Below are 19,688 nucleotides of genomic sequence, written 5' to 3'. Positions count from 1 at the left end.
ATAGTCTGGAAACCCTGCTCTAGAGACCAAACATGAAAACTTTTTCAAAATGATTCAGGCCTCCAGTAAGTTAGACAGCGGTCTTACACCATGCAACAAAATTGATCTCCAGCTTAACTTGGAGAACACACCTTCTCTTGCCATAGCAAATTATCTTGTTTTCTCATGAGATTCTGACCATTCTAATTGATTTAGTTTTCAGGATCCCAGTTTATTTCCTTGCCTGTGGTTGAGAGATTGCCTTCCCATAGCAATCTCTCACCCTTTCACTACCTAATTATCACTTTGAAACAACTTGTCTCATATAGTTCCTTTCTTTCCTTAAATCTATTCCTAACATCCTTATCAAAATAGTTGCACATGCTGGTCTCACTTCAGATAGTAATTTGACATTACTTCATCCGATTTAAATACTTTAGTGTTTTAGATTTACACAAAATCGCAAGACTGATCATGTGAAGGAAGGGGGAAAGGTCTCTCTCTACAGAGAGAGAGAGTACTTGTCATATCTTGTCTTTTACACATGTGCATTTGCTGTCCATTCTGTAAATTCATTATGCTTCCATTACACTCCATGAGCCAGCCTGGCTAGCCGAGTGGTTAGCATATCTGCTTCCCAGCCAATAGGCTGTGGGTTCCAATCCCATGTAGGCATGGATGTTTGTTATGTCCTCTCCCAATATGGACTGGGTCACCATGGGAGCAGTAGACCCAAAACCTCCCACAATGGGAGAGGCCTTCACCCGGAAGTGGGTAGAAAAAATAGGCTAAAATTTATATATTTTTTTTTACACTCCATGACTTCAGAAACATTACAATAAAGTTATATTTCTGAAAATACTCAATTTAAATATAAACAATATTATTACTACAGCAGCCTCATTGGTGTTGACTGACTCATTTGGGAGGACCACTTCTAGTAACATGGCTATCATACTGAATCTCACTTATTTATGCTCTGTAAATTTACAATATATTCCAGCAATGCATTCCGCTTGCTATTTTCCATGCAAAGGAAATCTACTTGCACCCTTTTTCACCATCTCTTTACATGTCTTCCAGAGGTGGACCTTCATTCTTCTTATTACCTTCCATTTTTATAATCCCCTCACTATTACAGGTAAGCATTAAAAAATCCAGCCATCGATAATCCAGTTTCTTCAGATCTCCGGCATGGATTTCGGAGCACGCATTTTCAAATTTACCGCTTTGGTGTGCCACTGTTTTCTGTTTGTTTTGATGCTGCTGTAGTCGATAAGCATTGCGATAACCTGCTTATTTCTTCTCATTTTATCATTTATTTGCTGCTGTATAGCTCCATTATGGATTCAACAAAGAAAAGAGGTGGAATAAAACATAAACATCATGTGTTGTGATCGCAGAGAGAGAGTGGAAGTGCTAAAAAAAAACTTGATACGTGTCCGTGTGAACCATTTATGAAACATAAAACATTGGCTCTTCAACAGTGTATGATATTAAAAAACAGAAAAAAAAAACTGTTAAAGTTCTTTTCTGACAGTGTATCAAAAAAACAAATATTTGTAAGGAAGTCAATGATGGAGGGAAAAAGTTTGGAACTGGACCAAGTTTTCATAACCTGGTTTAATTTTCATGTAAGTGGAGATGTGGAAATTTCTGGTGATTTATTAAAGGAACAAGCCAAAATGTTTCACGAAGAGCTGGGATTGCAACACAAGTGTGAATATTCAGAAGGTTGGCTGCATCGTTTCAAGTCGCGACATGGCTTAGTTTTGTCCGGTGTGTGGGGAAAAACGTTCAGCAGACAAAGATGCGGCTAGTGCATATGTGGATGAATTTGCAAAGTTAGTGATGAACATTTGAGTCCTGAACAAGTGTACCATGCTGACGAGACTGCCTTGTTTTGGAGATGTATGCCAAAAAGAACTCTAACAGCTGAGGATGCAGAATCGCCATTGGGGTTTAAAGCTTCGAAGGATCGCGTCACGGTAATGTGCTGCTCTAATGCTGCGGGTACCCATAGATGTAAGTTGCTCATTATTGGAAAAAGTTTACATCTGAGGCCCTTCAAGAGTATGACATAGTTTCCTGTCCATTACCGTGCCAACAAGAAGGGGTTGGTTATTACCACTGATATTACATTGGATTGGTTTCAAAACTGTTTTGTTTCTGAGGCTAGGGCTCACTGTAACTCGGTTGGATTAGACCCTAATTGCAAGATGCTTCTTATTTTAGACAATTGTTCGTCACATCCAAAAGCTGATCTTCTAGTGAAGGATAATGTTTTTGTTGTCTACCTCTCACCCAAATGCACATCACTAATTCAACCACAGGACAATGATATTATGTTCTATGAAGTGCAAGTATCGATCCCTGTTAATGAGGCGCCCAGTGAGTTAAGCTAATTGAGGCACCCCGGTACAGAAGTTCATAAAAGAATTCAACATTAAGGATGTAGTGTACTGTGTTGCCAATGCGTGGAAGTCTGTGAAACATCAACACTGAAAAATGTAGGGCATAAATTGTGGCCAAGTTTAATGTTTACTTCTCATTCTAACGAAGACACTGAAAATAATATTGCAGGGTTTAGGGTTCCCAATGAAAAGCAGCTTATACAGGAACTTCTTTCTTATGTGATGTAACTAATCCTGATGCCAAGGAGCTTTCATCAAGGATAAATGAAGATGTTTTAATGGAATGGATGAATGTCGATGATAATGTGTCTACAGTTCATCATTACACTGATTCTGAAATTGTAGATATGGTTAAAAGTCTGGAGAGAAATGTCTCTACAGGTAATGAGAAAGATGCGAGAGAAAGAATCTCTATTGACAGGTTAATTACGTTGACAGCTGAACTGCTGACTGGACTAGAGCAATGAAGTTTTGTAAGTGAACAAGAAATTATGAATGTTTACTTGCTCCAAGATAAACTTATTAGAGAAAGCCCCAAATATATGAAGCAGCAGACACTGTACGATATATTCAAGAAAATAGCTAGGAAGCAGGAAGAAGCAGCAGTGGTGTCCACACTTGATAATCCACTGCCATTAACTTCAAGTCAACCAGATGTGCTGTCACCACCATCAACATTTTATTAATTAAAATTCTGAGGAACTAATTTATTCAGTTGAACTAAAATTCTGTAGAACCATTATATTTAGTTGGTGAACATTAAAATTTTATAAGCTTTTCATTTAGTGTTTACTTTTCTTTCTTTAAAGGACTGTACAGGTAGTCATTTTCTGTTTAAAAAAAAAAAAAATATACAGCATGTATAACCATCCAAAATCTGGCATTTTCAAAAATCTGGCACCCTTCAGGTCTGGAGGTTGCCGGATTTTTGAATACCTACCTGTAATTTACTAAAATCCCCTTCATTAATATCCTGTTATATCTATTTCCTTTCCAACAAACTGCTGTAGTTTACGTTCTTGCATCCTCTCTGCATAAAAAATATTCTAAAGTTTTAGTTGCTTTTGTCATTTGTCTCCAGACTCCTATCCAGTGTTTCTATATCACAATGAAAACTAGGTAATCAAATTTGAGCACTGTCCATGATATGAACAGTGCTTTATATAGTGATATCACAAGTGTTGCAAAGATTGCACTTTGTATTGCTGTTATGATGAGTACACTGGCAAGTAGGAATAAGGAGGCAGTTGTATCTCTTTATTAATTTAATGCTCTTTAATATAATATTAAAAATTATATATATTTGGTGTTTTTCTGAGTCTTATTCTTTGTATGATTACCATAGAATTTCTTAATTTACACTTGGTTTTTCACTTATATATGTATATATATTTTTAACTTAGGGCCTTCTGTTTGTCAATTCGATCAGTTTCGTTGTTCAGATGGCACTTGCTTGAATATTGCTCAACGCTGTGATGGTAATGCAGATTGCTCCGGTGGAGAAGATGAAGCTGGCTGTGGTTTGTTATTGTTTCTTCACTTAAATCATTTTTGATTTCGAAAACAGTCAGTCAATATTTTGCTATTCTGTTAATATTGAAGAGAATAACCAAATTTCATTTTAAAAAAATAACTCTAGTGTCGCTAGTTATTAGACTAGTAGGTCATTCCTACTAATAAAGAGATTATTCATGTTAAATTGATTACTGCATATGCACAGATTTCAGTGGAAATTTTTTTAAACTTTTAATTGAATCAGATGAAGCATAGTGTAATGAATCCTCAGATTTTTGTAGATAATTAACATTGCATTATCTTCATCTGATACATCCTCAATAGATGTACCAGATTTTATAGCAGTCTGACAGAATAAAGATTTCATAACTTTATTTAAATTAAGGGGATATTAAATCCCACATTGTTTTAAAACTGAATAAGAAACTCAAAGATTAGAATCAGAGTTTCATGCCGAATATAGTATAATAAACTATAAAAGTATTGGCGACTGCTAGCGTGAGCTAATGCAAGTAGTCTAAGTACGTAATACAAACTCGGGCAATTTGCAGCAAGGGTGGTAAAGCTCTGATCGCTATTCTTGGTATTTTCCATAATGTAAAACACATTTCCTGGGAAATGTATGCTGTTATTACATTATGGTGGGAGGTCACTACCCAGACCGGTTTCAGCCTTTATTGAGGCTTCATCAGTGAGTAGCTAGACCAAATTAATACCAAAGGGTATAGTGAAAAGAACTTATATACTCTGCTATACGAGTTGTTAAAAAGGTGCACCCATTAAGTTACTTAAATATAAAGCATCTTTATATTTAAGATTTCATAACTAATTTTTGATCAACAAATTTTTGATCAACAAATTTCATACTTGGCAGCCTGGTTGGCTGAGTGAATATTCTCCAAACAGCATGATGTAGATTTGTTGTTTGGAGAATTGCTCAACACTGTGATGGTAATGCAGATTGCTGTGGTGGAGAAGATGAAGCTGGCTGTGGTTTGTTATTGTTTCTTCACTTAAATCATTTTTTTATTTTGAACTCTTGTATAAGGGATGGATGGATTTTTGTAAAAGGATACTGTGGAAGAGTTTGTTTAGCTTTAAGTTCATAAGGCTTAAAAACTTAAACTTAAATTTAAAAAGTAATTTATATTTTAAGTTAAATATTTTTAACTTAAATTCAGATATTTGATTTGATCAGCTCTTGCAGTTGTCTTGTAAAGATTGAAATTCAAGAGTTGATCAAATTGTTGTTCATTTCTATTTCTAACTGCATCAATCACCTGTAAGCTTAATTTTCCACTGAGCCTTTTTCCTCTCATTTTTTAAGAAGTACTTGTTTTTTTATCTTGCATTTTCTCTGCTCTTTATCCATATTATCTTAGATTAGCTCTGCCTATGGATTTTTAAACATTAATATTGTTCATTTTGGATAGCATTGTTTTTAATATCATTTTGTCTCACATACAGTCTGGCATTCGTAATATCTGATTTCTAATCTGCAATTAACTATTTTATTTTAAATTCCCTGCTCCATGCCATATGCTAAAAATAATAATGAATGATGTGTAGAACAAGTTGCCATCCCTGGAAACTGTATAAAAAAGGTGTGATCAAGGTATTGAGGAAAAGGTTCTTTGCATGGAGCTGTTGATGATAGGAATGTGTTCCTGATTGTGCAGTGAGTGAGAAAGTGGTGAATAAGTTTAAGGGATGGTTTAAGGTGTATATAGCAGAGTGAACCTACTATGATGAGTCATTTGACTCAATGGAGATGTAATATAATAATAATATAAGATTATCTTAATCATTTTCATGCTTAATTATGGTGCTGTTATTTGCTGCTGTAATTGAGTGCTTTGAAAAAAAAAAAAAAAAAAAAAAAAAGGGCATATACTATATACTAATGAAAGGGTTTTTCATAATTATATGGACTTTAAATGGAAGTAAGAACAGAATTTTTTTTTATCTATTCTTTATTTAGGAAGATGTGCACAAAACCAGTTCAGATGTCGTGATGGCACTTGTACTGAGTATACAAATCGTTGCAATGGTGAATTTGATTGCCGTGATGGTTCAGATGAAAGAAACTGTGGTGAGTATTTCCTTAAAGTTTAAATGACATATGTTAGTACATTCCAATATGAAATTTTGAAGAACTTAAATTTTATGGAATTCATAAATATTTTAACAAAATTTGAACAGATATGCATCCATATAAGAGCTGTGGTTAGAGGTTCACCTGAGATGTATCCAAAGGTAATATTAAAAAACAAGCATTCTAATTACTGATAAGGTTTAACTTTACATTTTTACCTGCAAAAGATTAAGCTTATTAAGCTAAGATTAAGATTAAGCTTAAGCTCATCCACATTAGTACTGTGGATGAGCTTAAGGGTTAGATAATCTGATAATCCTGTTCTAGAAATCAAACGTGAAAATGTTTAGACGTCTGTGCAGAATGTTTTTCACTGGACCATTGGAAGTTTTTTCACTTGGTTATGCTATAAATTAAAGATACCAAAATATTATATACTTGGTTTAATCCTTCAAGGTAAGCAAACAAAGCTTACGCCTGAAATATAATCTAGACAACTCGTATATAGAAGCTAATGACTTCACATCACTTGCCTTTTGCAGTATCCCATAATGCAAAGCACATATACTAACGGGTATGTATAATGCTATGCATTATGGGAAGGGTCACTACCCAGACCGGTTTCAACTTTTATTGAGGTCTCATTGGGAGCCAGACCCAGAAGAGTGGGCCAAGCGCTGCGGACGCAATTTGAAGAGCTCCTGATTCAGATAAGTTTTACTAGGAATAATTATGTATATATGCGTAATTGTTTAAGTAAGAGCGGCTGTAAACGTTGTACGCTAATAAATATTATTAGTGTGGGGGTTTTTTCTTGCCTAAACTAAATTACGAAATCGTTATTATTAGACCTAGTAACCTGCAGAGAGAAAAAAAAAAAAAAAATGGCGGCTCTATTGTCATTCCATGATTTTAATTTAGATTTTAGTCGTTTCGTTAAGTGTGAGGTCTGTTATATGTATTCCTTCGATTACATAACTGATTTGTGGATGTATAGTGTGGATGGAAGAAGGGTGTGTGCGGAAGTGTGACCTGAACGAGGAACTGATGAATGTGAATATGAAATTGATGACAGAAAGTGCTAGTACTGATTGTGTCGCGAGTGCATGTGTGAAAGAGAAGGATGGTGAGAAAGAGAGGTGAAAAAATGTTAAAAAATCAGGAAAAAAGAAAAAGAGCGATTTGACAACTGTAACGGATGTTAAAAGGGACAAAAGTGAGGCAGAAAGAAACGAAATTGAGAGAACGAATGAAAGTAGAAATGGCGTGATGCAGAAATCGCAAGTAAAAAAAATCAAAAGAATAAATGATAGCGAAAAAAGAATGAATGATGGCGAAAGATGGACGCATGTTGCAACGAAAGTACTGAACCAAAGAAAGATGAATGACAGTAAAAGTGAGAAGAATGATAGCAAAAGTTGGACGCATGTTAGTCCGAAAGTATGGAAACAAAGAAAGATAAATGAGAGTGAAAGTGAGAAGCATGATAGTGAAAGTTGGACGTATGTTGGACCGAAAGTACGGAAACGAAGGATGAATGAGAAGGAAAGTGAGAAGAGGGGGTCGAGAGTTAGAAAGTTAGAAAGATTTAATGATAGAGAGAGAATATGTCGCGAGGTTCGGAAGGTGAATTGGATTGGATGAAGCAAGAAATGAAATGGATGCGGAATGAAATTAAGAGAATTCAGGTCAAAACTATTAAAATAAATCATGATGGCATGAAAGAGTTAATGAAAAATAAGGGAGTGGCGTTGTATGGCGACTCTAATATTAAAGGTGTGCTAGAGGATAAAATGCACAAGGTATGTTTTCCAGGTGGTAAAATGAGTAGAGTGATTGAGGCATTGAATATGAGGTGGGAGCGAGCAAAATTGTATTAATTGGTACAAATGATTTGAGAGAGAACAAAGAGCATGTCAAAATGAATGTCAGGCGACTGCTTGGAAAGATAAGAGAATAGAGTGACAGGAAGGGTGGTCAGTGTGTTGCCTAGGTATGATTGTGGTGAAATGAAGCGGAGAGCAAGGATTATGAATGATATTCTGGCTGAAATGTGTGAGGAGATGGGAGTACAGTTTGTTAATGTGTGGAATGAGTTTGAGGGAAAAAGTGAGCTGTATGGGAGCTATGGACTGCATTTGAGTGGTTATGGTGTGAGTCGCTTGGAGAGACTGCTGCTGGAAAGTAGAGAAGTGAATAGAGAGAATGAATCAGATCGAGAGGAGAGTGATGTGGAAGAGCAGGAGAGTAAGACAGGAGAGATTGAAGAAGTGGAAATGAATGGGGAAGTGAGTGGTATGAGTATAGAAAATGAGAGAATGGGTGTGCAGAGGAGCAGGGAAATGGGGAGGCTCAGGGTGGACAGGGGTACACAGCATGAGAAAGGTGGATGCTCCAAGAGGAGGTGAGAGCATGTGTAAGCAGGAAAGTAATGGGATGACCAGGGATCAAGAGGAAACAGATGGAATTGCAAAAGGTTCTAAAATGAAGAAGCAGAAAGGGAAATGGCCCCAGTCCAGCATGAAGAGATCACATCGAGTGAGTGGTATCAGTGGAACCAGCTGTAGATCCAGAAATGAGTTCTTGTGTTTGTATACCAATGCTAGAAGTATAAGAAAAGGCGGATGAAATGGTTGCACTAATTGCGTCTGTGCACCCACCCAGAGATTGTCAGAATACGTGAAACATGGTTAGATGAGGACGACATCCTGACAGGAATGGAGATGGAAAGGTATGATGTGTTTCGTGAGGATAGAAGGGGTAAAAAGGGAGGGGGAGTGCTATTGATGATAGAGAAAGAGTTATTTCCATTCAAGGTAGCGATGCAAGAGGGGAATGGGGCCAGTGGTTTTGAGGCAGTATGGTGTGAGATAGAGGTGAATAGAATCAAATACTTGGGATGTTGTTATAGACCTGGTAATGTGGATGGTGGTGATAGTGAAATGTATAGTCAAATAAGCCAAGCAAATAAGAAAAGGGTGATCATTATGTGTGATTTTAATTATGGCAATATAGACTGGAATGAAGAGATAGCAACTGGAAGTAAAGAAAATGAGTTTCTGGAGTTTTTGAGGGATATCTACCTCAGACAGTATGTAACAGAGGGCACACGAGGATTAAGGGTCTTGGATTTGGTCATCTCATCTGAGGATGTAATTATCAATGAGGTGTCAAATCATCCACCAATTGGTGAAAGTGACCATGAGGTAATTACCTGGGTGGTTGCCAGCAGTGCAAGGACCCCTGTGAAAAAAGGGTATATGTGGAACTACAAGGGCAATGATTATGAAGAGCTCAGGAGACAGCTTGCAGGTGTAGCATGGAATGAGGAGTTAGCTGGAAAAGAGATCAATGCAGTTTGGGGGATTTTCAAAAAATATTTAGTAGATGCAATGTCTGAATGTATACCATGAGTGAGAAGGTTAAATAAGGTAGGTGTGAGATGAATGAATAAAGAGATTAAGCATGCAATACAGAGAAAAAGGCATTGTGGAGGCAGCATAAGAGAAGTAGAAGTAACCAGTTTCATGAGGTTTACAAAGACCAGTCAAGGAGGATGACTTGGTTGGTGAGAGTAGCTAAAGAGAGGTATGAACAGCAGTTAGCTAATGAAGCCAAAAAAAATCCTAGGGAGTTCTTTCGATATGTAGCCAGCAAAAGAAAGAATGAGTATGGAAGGATGACATTGATTGGAGGAAATGGTATAAAGACAGCTGTTGCAGAATGTGTGGTGGAGATACTTAACGAGCAGTTCATAAAGATCTTTCAATCTTGTGAATGTGACTTCATGGAGAGATTAAGAGCAGTTGATGATGGGGAGGAGAAACTGACTGTAAGTGAGCAAGAGGTGTTTGGGGAGTTGAGTAAACTAGATGTAAATAAGGCTGTGGGACTTGATAATATATCACAGCATATTCTGAAGGAATGTGCCAGAGAGTTGACACCTGCCTTGACATATTTTTTTAATACGAGTCTTGCCCTTGGTCAAGTTCCTAAAGAGTGGAAGCAGGGCAAGATTGTGCCACTTCATAAAGGAGGTGATCGAACTCAAGCATCAAACTATAGGCCTATCTGTGTGTCGGGTGTTGTGGTTAAGTTGTTGGAGAAGCTTGTGTGAACTAGGATCCAGAGTTGGGTTGACAACAATGGTATAATCTTTGATGGACAGCATGGATTTGCTAAAGGGAGGTCATGTTTTAGTAATCTACTTACTTATTACAATAAAGTGACTGCTTCCTTGGACAGAGGAGAAGGATACACAGTAATATACTTGGATTTCGCAAAAGCTTTTGATAGAGTACCTCATGATAAGTTGACAGTCAAACTAGAGCAGATGGGGTTGGATATTAGATTAGTGCATTGGATTGGAGACTGGCTATCTGATAGGTATCAACAAGTTGTGTATGGGGGTGCAATATCCAGGAAAAGGAAAGTCACTAGTGGAGTGCCTCAGGGATCTATTTTAGGGCCATTACTATTTAACTTGTATATTAATGATATTGGCGAAGATTTGGATGGAGATATTCAGTTGTTTGCAGATGATGCAAAGTTGGGACGAACCACAAAGAGTAGTGAAGATGTTGTGGCCTTGCAAGAAGACTTGAATAAATTGAGTGATTGGGCAAGCAAATGGGGATGTGAGTTCAATGTTGCAAAATGTAAGGTTTTAAAATTTGGTAACCCGAGATGGGATGCAGAATTTATGCATGGTGAGAATATATTGTTGGAAGTAGAGGAAATAAGTGATCTGGGGGTGATAGTGGATAAGGATCTAAAATTTAGGGGACACATCGCCAAAATTGTGAAGACAACACAAAGACTTCTGGGAATGAGGCGGAGGACACTGACGTGTAGAAGTAGGGAGATTCTTGTTCCATTGTATAAGGCTTTTATTAGGCCACACATTGACTATTGTGCCCAGATTTGGTCACCTGGTTTTCAGAAGGATGAAGAGATGTTGGAAATGGTCCAAAGGCGACTGACTAAGGTAGTTTCTGACCTCTGGAATGTCGAGTATGAGGAAAGATTGAAAAGATGTAATTTGCAGAGTCTAGTGGAGAGAAGGAAGAGAGGAAGATATGATAGAGACCTACAAGTTGGTAAGGGGTTGTTATAGGATCAATGGTGGAGAAGTTCTACAGAGAATAGTGGTAGATCAGGGGAGAATCAGAGGTCATCCCTGGAAACTGTATAAAGAGGGTGTGAGTAGGGGAGTGAGAGGCAGGTTTTTTTCGTGCAGAGTTGTGAGTGATTGGAATGCCTTGCCTGAGAGTGTGGTGTCTGCAAGGAGTTTGAATGTGTTTAAGACACGGTATGATGAGATGTTTGTCTGTGAGATAAAATGACCTCCTAGATGAGTCTTTGACTCCATGAGGTCTTGTTTAATAATAATAATATGCGGTATATTTATAGTATAACCATGTGAAAAAACTTCCAAGAACTCTCTAATCTGGAGTATTTTATTAAGGTGTGACACCTTTTTGCAACTGATATATGAAAATGACTTCTGCATTACTTCAACCTTAGTATCACCTCTGGATCTGGCTCCCACTGATGAGGCCTCAATAAAGGTCAAAACTAGTCTGGGTAGTGACCCTTCCAATAATGCATAGCATTGTACATACCCATAAGGATATGCACTTTGCATTATGGAATATTAACACGTTCGCTGCCAACTACGAGTATACTCGTAGTTCGTATATGAGCTTCACAAGCCAACTACGAGTATACTCGTATGTCTATTTACCGACCTCCTATTCCAAACACGAGTTATCCCTTTGTATAATTACCTTAATTTGGACCCTTGGATTCTGAATAATGCGGAGAGCATGTCTGGGGGTTTGGTAGAAGAGAAATAATTTCGACTAAAATATAGTATATTGTGTATGTGCCTCAGATGCCAACTACGAGTATACTCGTAGTTCGTATATGAGCTTCACAAGCCAACTACGAGTATACCCGTATGTTGATTACCAACCTCGTATGCCAAGCGTGAGTTAATCCGTCGTATAACACGTAATTTGTATATCAATTTAAACTAGTAAAATCAATAAAAATAAAAACCAATCAATGAAATAAAAAAGCACTCAGTAAAATAAAAAAAAAACAATTTATTCAAATTAAGAATGGTACATTTTAAAACACTTTTCCTCGAGATTACTCGTAGTGACCTTGAAGATGGGAGTGATACGAGATTACTCGTAGTTGGCGTATGAAACAAAATTCTGTCTGATAAGCCGGCTACGAGATTACTCGTAGTGACCTTGAAGATGGCAGTGATACGAGATTACTCGTAGTTGGCGTATGAAACAAAATTCTGTCTGATAAGCCGGCTACGAGATTACTCGTAGTGACCTTGAAGACGCGAAAAGCGCTTGGCGTGCGGGAACAAACTATGACTGAGTAGCGTGGCAGCGAACGTGTTAAGATAAGTGATGTGAAGTCATTAGTTTTTATATACAAGTTGCCCTATTTTCAGGTGCAAACTTTGTTTGCTTACACTTGGATAAAGGATTAAACCAAGTATATAATTTCTTTGTATCTTTAATTTCACTGGACCATGAAAATCACCTACCCCTTAGCCATTCAAGCATGCTTTTACATTGGGATTTAGACTTTCACCTTTTGGTTCAAGAGTAGAGATAGCATTTACTTAGCCAAAAATGCCACTTTTGTTGTGCCTTCCAAGCTTTCCATCCTACTGTTTGATGGTAAATATTTTATACTTCATTGGGATATTACAATTCATTGCATCATTTCAATTCAGGTGGGGAAATTATAAACAAGTGGCATGAGTAGGACTGGCTGTATACCTAAGAGTGAATTGCTGTGTTTATTTACAAATGGCAGGAGTATAAGAAATAATGGAGATGAAATTTATTCTCAATAAAATTGTTGGAATAAGTGAAACATGGTTGAATGAAGACTAGTAGCCTAACAGGAATAGAAAGGAAGGATAACTGACTATTACCATTATTCATCTAGTGCTGCATCCAAAGTACCTTCTTCCAGATTTCATGCTTAATCCTCTCATTCATTCCTTTCACACCTATCCTATTCAGCCTTTTGACCTTCAGAATACATTCACACATTGATGCTGTTATGTATTTCTTTGTCAGCAGTTTCCAAGCAGAATTTATTTCCTTTCAACTCATTCCATGCTATAGCTCCAAGTTCCCAGGTGATCACTACATGATCACTGTTCCCAACTACAAAACTCCACTCACAACTGCATCTCTGATGAAATTATCGGATCTAAAATTCTAAATCGTCACTTGCCCTCCTTTACATACTGGCTGAGATGGTGATCTCTCAGGAACTCAAGAAATTCATTTTTCTCATTTCCAAATGTTATTTCATCATACTAGTCTATACCATCATAATTAAAATCACTCATAATAATCTCCCTTCCCATGTTCACTAATCCAAGTTGCTTATACATTTCTTTATCACCATCCTCTACATTCCCTGGCCTATAGCAACATCCAACTTAATATCTCTTCTTGTCAACCTCCACCTCACATCAACTACATCAGAACCATTGCCACTATATCCCCTCTTTCATATCTACCTTACGTGGATGAGGATAGAGAAGGCAAGGTAGGGGAGGGGGGTTCCTGCTGATGGCAGTGGAATTTACATCCACGTAAGGTAGATATGAAAGAGGGGATATAGTGGCAATGGTTCTGATGTAGTTGATGTGAGGTGGAGGTTGACAAGAAGAGATATTAAGTTGGATGTTGCTATAGGCCAGGGAATGTAGAGGATGGTGATAAAGAAATGTATAAGCAACTTGGATTAGTGAACATGGGAAGGGAGATTATTATGAGTGATTTTAATTATGATGGTATAGACTAGAACGATGAGATAGCATTTGGGAATGAGAAAAACGAATTTCTTGAGTTCTTGAGAGATCACCATCTCAGCCAGTATGTAAAGGAGGGCAAGTGACGATTTAGAATTTTAGATCCGATAATTTCATCAGAGATGTAGTTGTGAGTGGAGTTTTGTAGTTGGGTACGGTGATCATGTCGTGATCACCTGGGAACTTGGAGCTATAGCATGGAACGAGTTGAAAGGAAATAAATTCTGCTTGGAAACTGCTGACAAAGAAATACATAACAGCATGAGTGTGTATTCCAAAGGTCAAAAGGCTGAATAGGATAGGTGTGAAATGAATAAATGAGGGGATTAAGCATTAAATCTGGAAGAAGGTACTTTGGATGCAGCGCTAGATGAATAATGGTAATAGTCAGTTACACAAAGAGTATAAAGATCAGGCAAGAAAAGTGACTCATTTGATAAGGACATGAAAAGTGCAGTAGAAGGAGAAATTAGCAAATCAGGCCAAGAAAAACTCTCATGAGTTTTATTGATATCTGGCAAGTAGAAAGAAGAATGATTATAGTAAGATGATGTAAAAGGGAGATTGGTAACTGCTGCAGAGGACATAGTTTAGGTATTTGAGCAGTTTATCAGTCATGAAATCAGAAGCTCAGGTGTAGAGAATGCAATGAAAAATGACAATGCTGAGCCAGCAAGAGGTATAGGAGGAGTTAAGTAAGCTAGATGTCAACAAGGCAATAGGAATTGATGACATATCACAACATGTCTTAAGGAGATGTTCCAAGGAGTGAGCAACCTTTGCCTACCTGTTTAACAAGTCTTTCAACAGCACAAGTTCCAAAGGTGCAGAAGGAAGTCAGAATTGTTTCACTTCACAAAGGTGGTGATAAGGCTTAGGCAACATAATGGCTGTCTGTATATCTGGAGTTGAAGTTAAGATATTGGAGAGGTTTGTGAGATATTGGTTGATAACAGTGTTTATTCTTTGTACTTGTCAGCATGGATTTGTTAAAGGGAGGTCATGTTTTACCAGCTTGCTTTTACTACAATGGTGACGAATGTATTGGACAAATGAGATGCATATAGTATACTTGGATTTTGAAAAGGCTTTTGATAGATTGCCACACCATAAGTCGGTCACTAGCCTGAAGCAGATAGGATTGACAGACTAGCGAGTTGGATAGGTGACTGACTATCCAGTCACCTATCCAACTATTATGTTTGTAGTGCCTCTACAAACACAACTTACTATGATATAATTTGCTGTCTCAAAAGAGGAAAGTCTCTAGTGGTGTACCATATAAGTCTGTTTAAGGATCATCGTCATCAAATTCCTGACATGTAGCCTCAAGGGGTGTACAGAATATTATGATAGTACTAATAAATGAAGAACTTGCATCCTTACTAACTTCCTATCAACAGTTTTCCTCCGAATCAATCTGTCAAGAACTCTAACATTATCAAATCTTATATGTATGTCTTCTAAGGAACTTTTTACTGTATCATTCCACTTATTTCTTGATATTCCTCTAGATCTTCCTCTAGATCTGGAAAGTAATGGGATGATCAGGGATCAAAAGGAAACAGATGGAATTGCAAAGGGTTCTAAAATGAAGAAGCAGAAAGTGAAATGGCCCCAGTTCAGCATGGAGAGATCACATCGAGTGAATGGTATCAGTGGAACTAGATGTAGATCCAGAAATGAGTTGTTGTGTTTGTATACCAATGCTAGAAGTATAAGAAACAAGGCGGATGAAATGGTTGCACTAATTGCGTCCGTGTACCCAGAGATTGTCGGAATAAGTGAGACATGGTTAGATGAGGATGACATCCTGACAGGAATAGAGATGGAAAGGTATGATGTGTTTCGTGAGGATAGAAGGTGTAAAAAGGGAGGGGGAGTGCTATTGATGATAGAGAAAGAGTTATGTCCATACAAGGTAGAGATGCAAGAGGGAAATGGGGCCAGTGGTTTTGAGGCAGTATGGTGTGAGATAGAGGTGAATAGAATCAAATACTTGGTGGGATGTTGTTATAGACCTGGTAATGTGGATGGTGGTGATAGTGAAATGTATAGTCAAATAAGCCAAGCAAATAAGAAAAGGGTGATCATTATGGATGATTTTAATTATGGCAATATAGACTGGAATGAAGAGATAGCAACTGGAAGTAAAGAAAATGAGTTTCTTGAGTTTTTGAGGGATAACTACCTCAGACAGTATGTAACAGAGGGCACAAGAGGATTAAGGGTCTTGGATTTGGTCATCTCATCGGAGGATGTAATTATCAATGAGGCATCAAATCATCCACCAATTGGTGAAAGTGACCATGAGGTGATTACTTGGGTGGTTGCCAGCAGTGCACAGACCCCAGTGAAAAAAGGGTATATGTGGAACTACAAGGGGGGTGATTATGAAGAGCTCAGGAGACAACTTGCAGGTGTAGCATGGAATGAGGAGTTAGCTGGAAAAGAGATCAATGCAGCTTGGGGGATTTTCAAAAAATATTTAGTGGATGCAATGTCTAAATGTATACCACGGGTGAGAAGGTTAAATAAGTTAGGTGTGAGATGGATGAATAAAGAGATTAAGCATGCAATACAGAGAAAAAGGGCATTGTGGAGGCAGCATAAGAGAAGTGGAAGTAACCAATTTCATGAGTTCTACAAAGACCAGGCAAGAAGAGTGACTTGGTTGGTGAGAGTAGCTAAAGAGAGGTATGAACAGCAGTTAGCTAATGAAGCTAAAAAGAATCCTAGAGAGTTCTTTCGATATGTAGCCAGCAAAAGAAAGAATGATTATGGAAGGATGACATTGATTGGAGGAAATGGTATAAAGACAGCTGTTGCAGAATGTGTGGTGGAGATACTTAACGAGCAGTTCATAAAGATCTTTCAATCTTGTGAATGTGACTTCATGGAGAGATTAAGAGCAGTTGATGATGGGGAGGAGAGACTGACTGTAAGTGAGGAAGAGGTGTTTGGGGAGTTGAGTAAACTAGATGTAAATAAGGCTGTGGGACTTGATAATATATCACCGCGTATTCTGAAGGAATGTGCCAGAGAGTTGACACCTGCCTTGACATATTTTTTTAATACGAGTCTTGCACTTGGTCAAGTCCCTAAAGAGTGGAAGGAGGGCAAGATTGTGCCACTTCATAAAGGAGGTGATCGAACTCAAGCATCAAACTATAGGCCTATCTGTGTGTCAGGTGTTGTGGTTAAGTTGTTGGAGAAGCTTGTGAGAACTAGGATCCAGAGTTGGGTTGACAACAATGCTATAATCTTTGATGGACAGCATGGATTTGCTAAAGGGAGGTCATGTTTTAGTAATCTACTTACTTATTACAATAAAGTGACTGCTTCCTTGGACAGAGGAGAAGGATACACAGTAATATATTTGGATTTTGCAAAAGCTTTTGATAGAGTACCTCATGATAAGTTGACAGTCAAACTAGAGCAGATGGGGTTGGATATTAGATTAGTGCATTGGATTGGAGACTGGCTATCTGATAGGTATCAACAAGTTGTGTATGGGGGTGCAATATCCAGGAAAAGGAAAGTCACTAGTGGAGTGTCTCAGGGATCTGTTTTAGGGCCATTACTATTTAACTTGTATATTAATGATATTGGCAAAGATTTGGATGGAGATATTCAGTTGTTTGCAGATGATGCAAAGTTGGGACGAACCACAAAGAGTAGTGAAGATGTTGTGGCCTTGCAAGAAGACTTGAATAAATTGAGTGATTGGGCAAGCAAATGGGGATGTGAGTTCAATGTTGCAAAATGTAAGGTTTTAAAATTTGGAAAACAAAGATGGAATGCAGAATTTATGCTTGGTGAGAATATATTGTTGGAAGTAGAGGAAATAAGAGATCTGGGAGTGATAGTGGATAAGGATCTAAAATTTAGGGGACACATCGCCAAAATTGTGAAGACAACACAAAGACTTCTGGGAATGATGAGGAGGACACTGACGTATAGAAGTAGGGAGATTCTTGTTCCATTGTATAAGGCTTTTATTAGGCCACACATTGACTATTGTGCCCAGATTTGGTCACCTGGTTTTCAGAAGGATGAAGAGATGTTGGAAAGGGTCCAAAGTCGGCTGACTAAGGTAGTTTCTGACCTCTGGAATGTCGAGTATGAGGAAAGATTGAAAAGATGTAATTTGCAGAGTCTAGTGGAGAGAAGGAAGAGGGGAGATATGATAGAGACCTACAAGTTGGTAAGGGATTGTTATAGGATCTCTGGTGGAGAAGTTCTACAGAGAATAGTGGGAGATCAGGGGAGAACCAGAGGTCATGCCTGGAAACTGTATAAAGAGGGTGTGAGTAGGGGAGTGAGAGGCAGGTTTTTTTCGTGCAGAGTTGTGAATGATTGGAATGCCTTGCCTGAGAGTGTGGTGTCTGCAAGGAGTTTGAATGTGTTTAAGACCCGGTATGATGAGATGTGTGTGAGATAAAAGGACCTCCTAGATGAGTCTTTGACTCCATGAGGTCTTGTTTAATAATGATAATAATAATAATAATAAAACACTTGTTTTGCTAATCTTTCCTCTCCCATTCTGTTTAAGTGACTATACCACCTGAGATTAGCTCTGCTAATCTCAGGTGGTTTAGTCACTTAAACGTGACATTGTCTGAATGCTGACAATGTCAAGTTCTTTTCTAATATCCTCATTTTTAATATGATATTACCATTGATGCCATCTGTTCATGCCCCTAATCTTTCTCAGAACTCTCATATCTGCGGTCTCTAGTCTTTGGTCAAGTGTTTTAATTCTAACCCAGCTCTCAGATCCATACATTAAAATTGGTTTTAACATTTTCTTGTATACAGCTAAATGAGTGGTTTGACTAATTTCTCTCTTATTCCATATAAATTTATTCAATTGACTTTATACCACACCAACTTTGCTGATTCTGTTATCTATTTCCATATTTAATTTACCTTCTTCACTAAAAATTGTGCTTAAGTAGCTGAAATGTTTTACTTGTTCTATAGGTTCCCTATTCACAATGGGGTTGATATTTTCAATGCTTCTGCCTACTTTCATTGTCTTTGTCTTGTTATTGCTAACCTTCATACCATATCTATTAACAGTTATTCAACTTAGTCAGGGAATATTGCAGACCTGTAGCAGATTTATTTAAAAGTATAACATCGTCTGCATAAAACAAAGAGCAGAGATTAACACTTTCAATTTTGATATCAGATTTAATACCACTTTCATTTATAATGTGATCCATATGGATAATGAATAACAGAAGGGGATAATGTACGTATCCTTTTCTGACACCAGATTTCACATTAAAGCATCTTCCTGTACTTCCTTCAATTCTAACTGCTGACTTATAACTCAAATAACGACTAAGTATTGCTTGACATAATGCCCCACTGACACCATACAACTAGCATCTCTCTTAGCACCTTGTCATATGCCTTTTCCAGATCTACAAAACTTAAATACAGATCTTTGTTATATTCCCATGATTTCTCAACTATTTGTCCCAAAGTGAAAATCAGATCCTGACAGCCTCTATTTGGTCTGCATCAAGCTTGTTCTTCACCAATCTTAATTTCCACAATCCTTCTCAACAGTTTCTCAAGTAAACTTGCATAAATCTTATCAGGAAAACTCAGTAGAGAAATACCGCTGTAATTCTCACATTCAGTTTTATTTCCCTTTTTTTTTTATATGGATACTATGAGAGCTCTAATTCAATCATCTGGAATTCATCCCTCTGTCCAGGCCTGCTGAATTATACAGTGCAGCAAATGTAAGACTTTTATACCTCCATACTTGAGCATTTCTGGTCAAATATCATCTACTCCTGCT

At 37.6% G+C, this 19,688-nt stretch overlaps 1 protein-coding gene across 6 annotated transcripts in view; it reads left to right on the top strand.

Moving 5' to 3' along the window:
- The window catches only part of LOC150109418 (basement membrane-specific heparan sulfate proteoglycan core protein-like), a 1,783,738-nt gene that overhangs the window by 448,577 nt on the left and 1,315,473 nt on the right, over positions 1–19,688 (top strand). For all 6 annotated transcript variants that reach the window (XM_090413063.1, XM_090413041.1, XM_090413033.1 and 3 more), the window contains 2 exons: positions 3,797–3,913; positions 5,890–6,000. In XM_090413063.1, the coding sequence (XP_090269189.1) occupies positions 3,797–3,913; positions 5,890–6,000 (228 nt within the window). The remainder of the gene's footprint in view (positions 1–3,796; positions 3,914–5,889; positions 6,001–19,688) is intronic.

This window comes from Typopeltis vanoorti, chromosome 2 (assembly GCF_054136105.1).
Source record: "Typopeltis vanoorti isolate ZY-2024b chromosome 2, IOZ_Tvanoo_1.0, whole genome shotgun sequence".
Classification (NCBI taxonomy): Eukaryota; Metazoa; Arthropoda; class Arachnida; order Uropygi; family Thelyphonidae; genus Typopeltis; species Typopeltis vanoorti.
The sequence above is the reverse complement of the archived record's forward strand: the minus strand, read 5'-3'. Positions and strand labels throughout refer to the sequence as shown.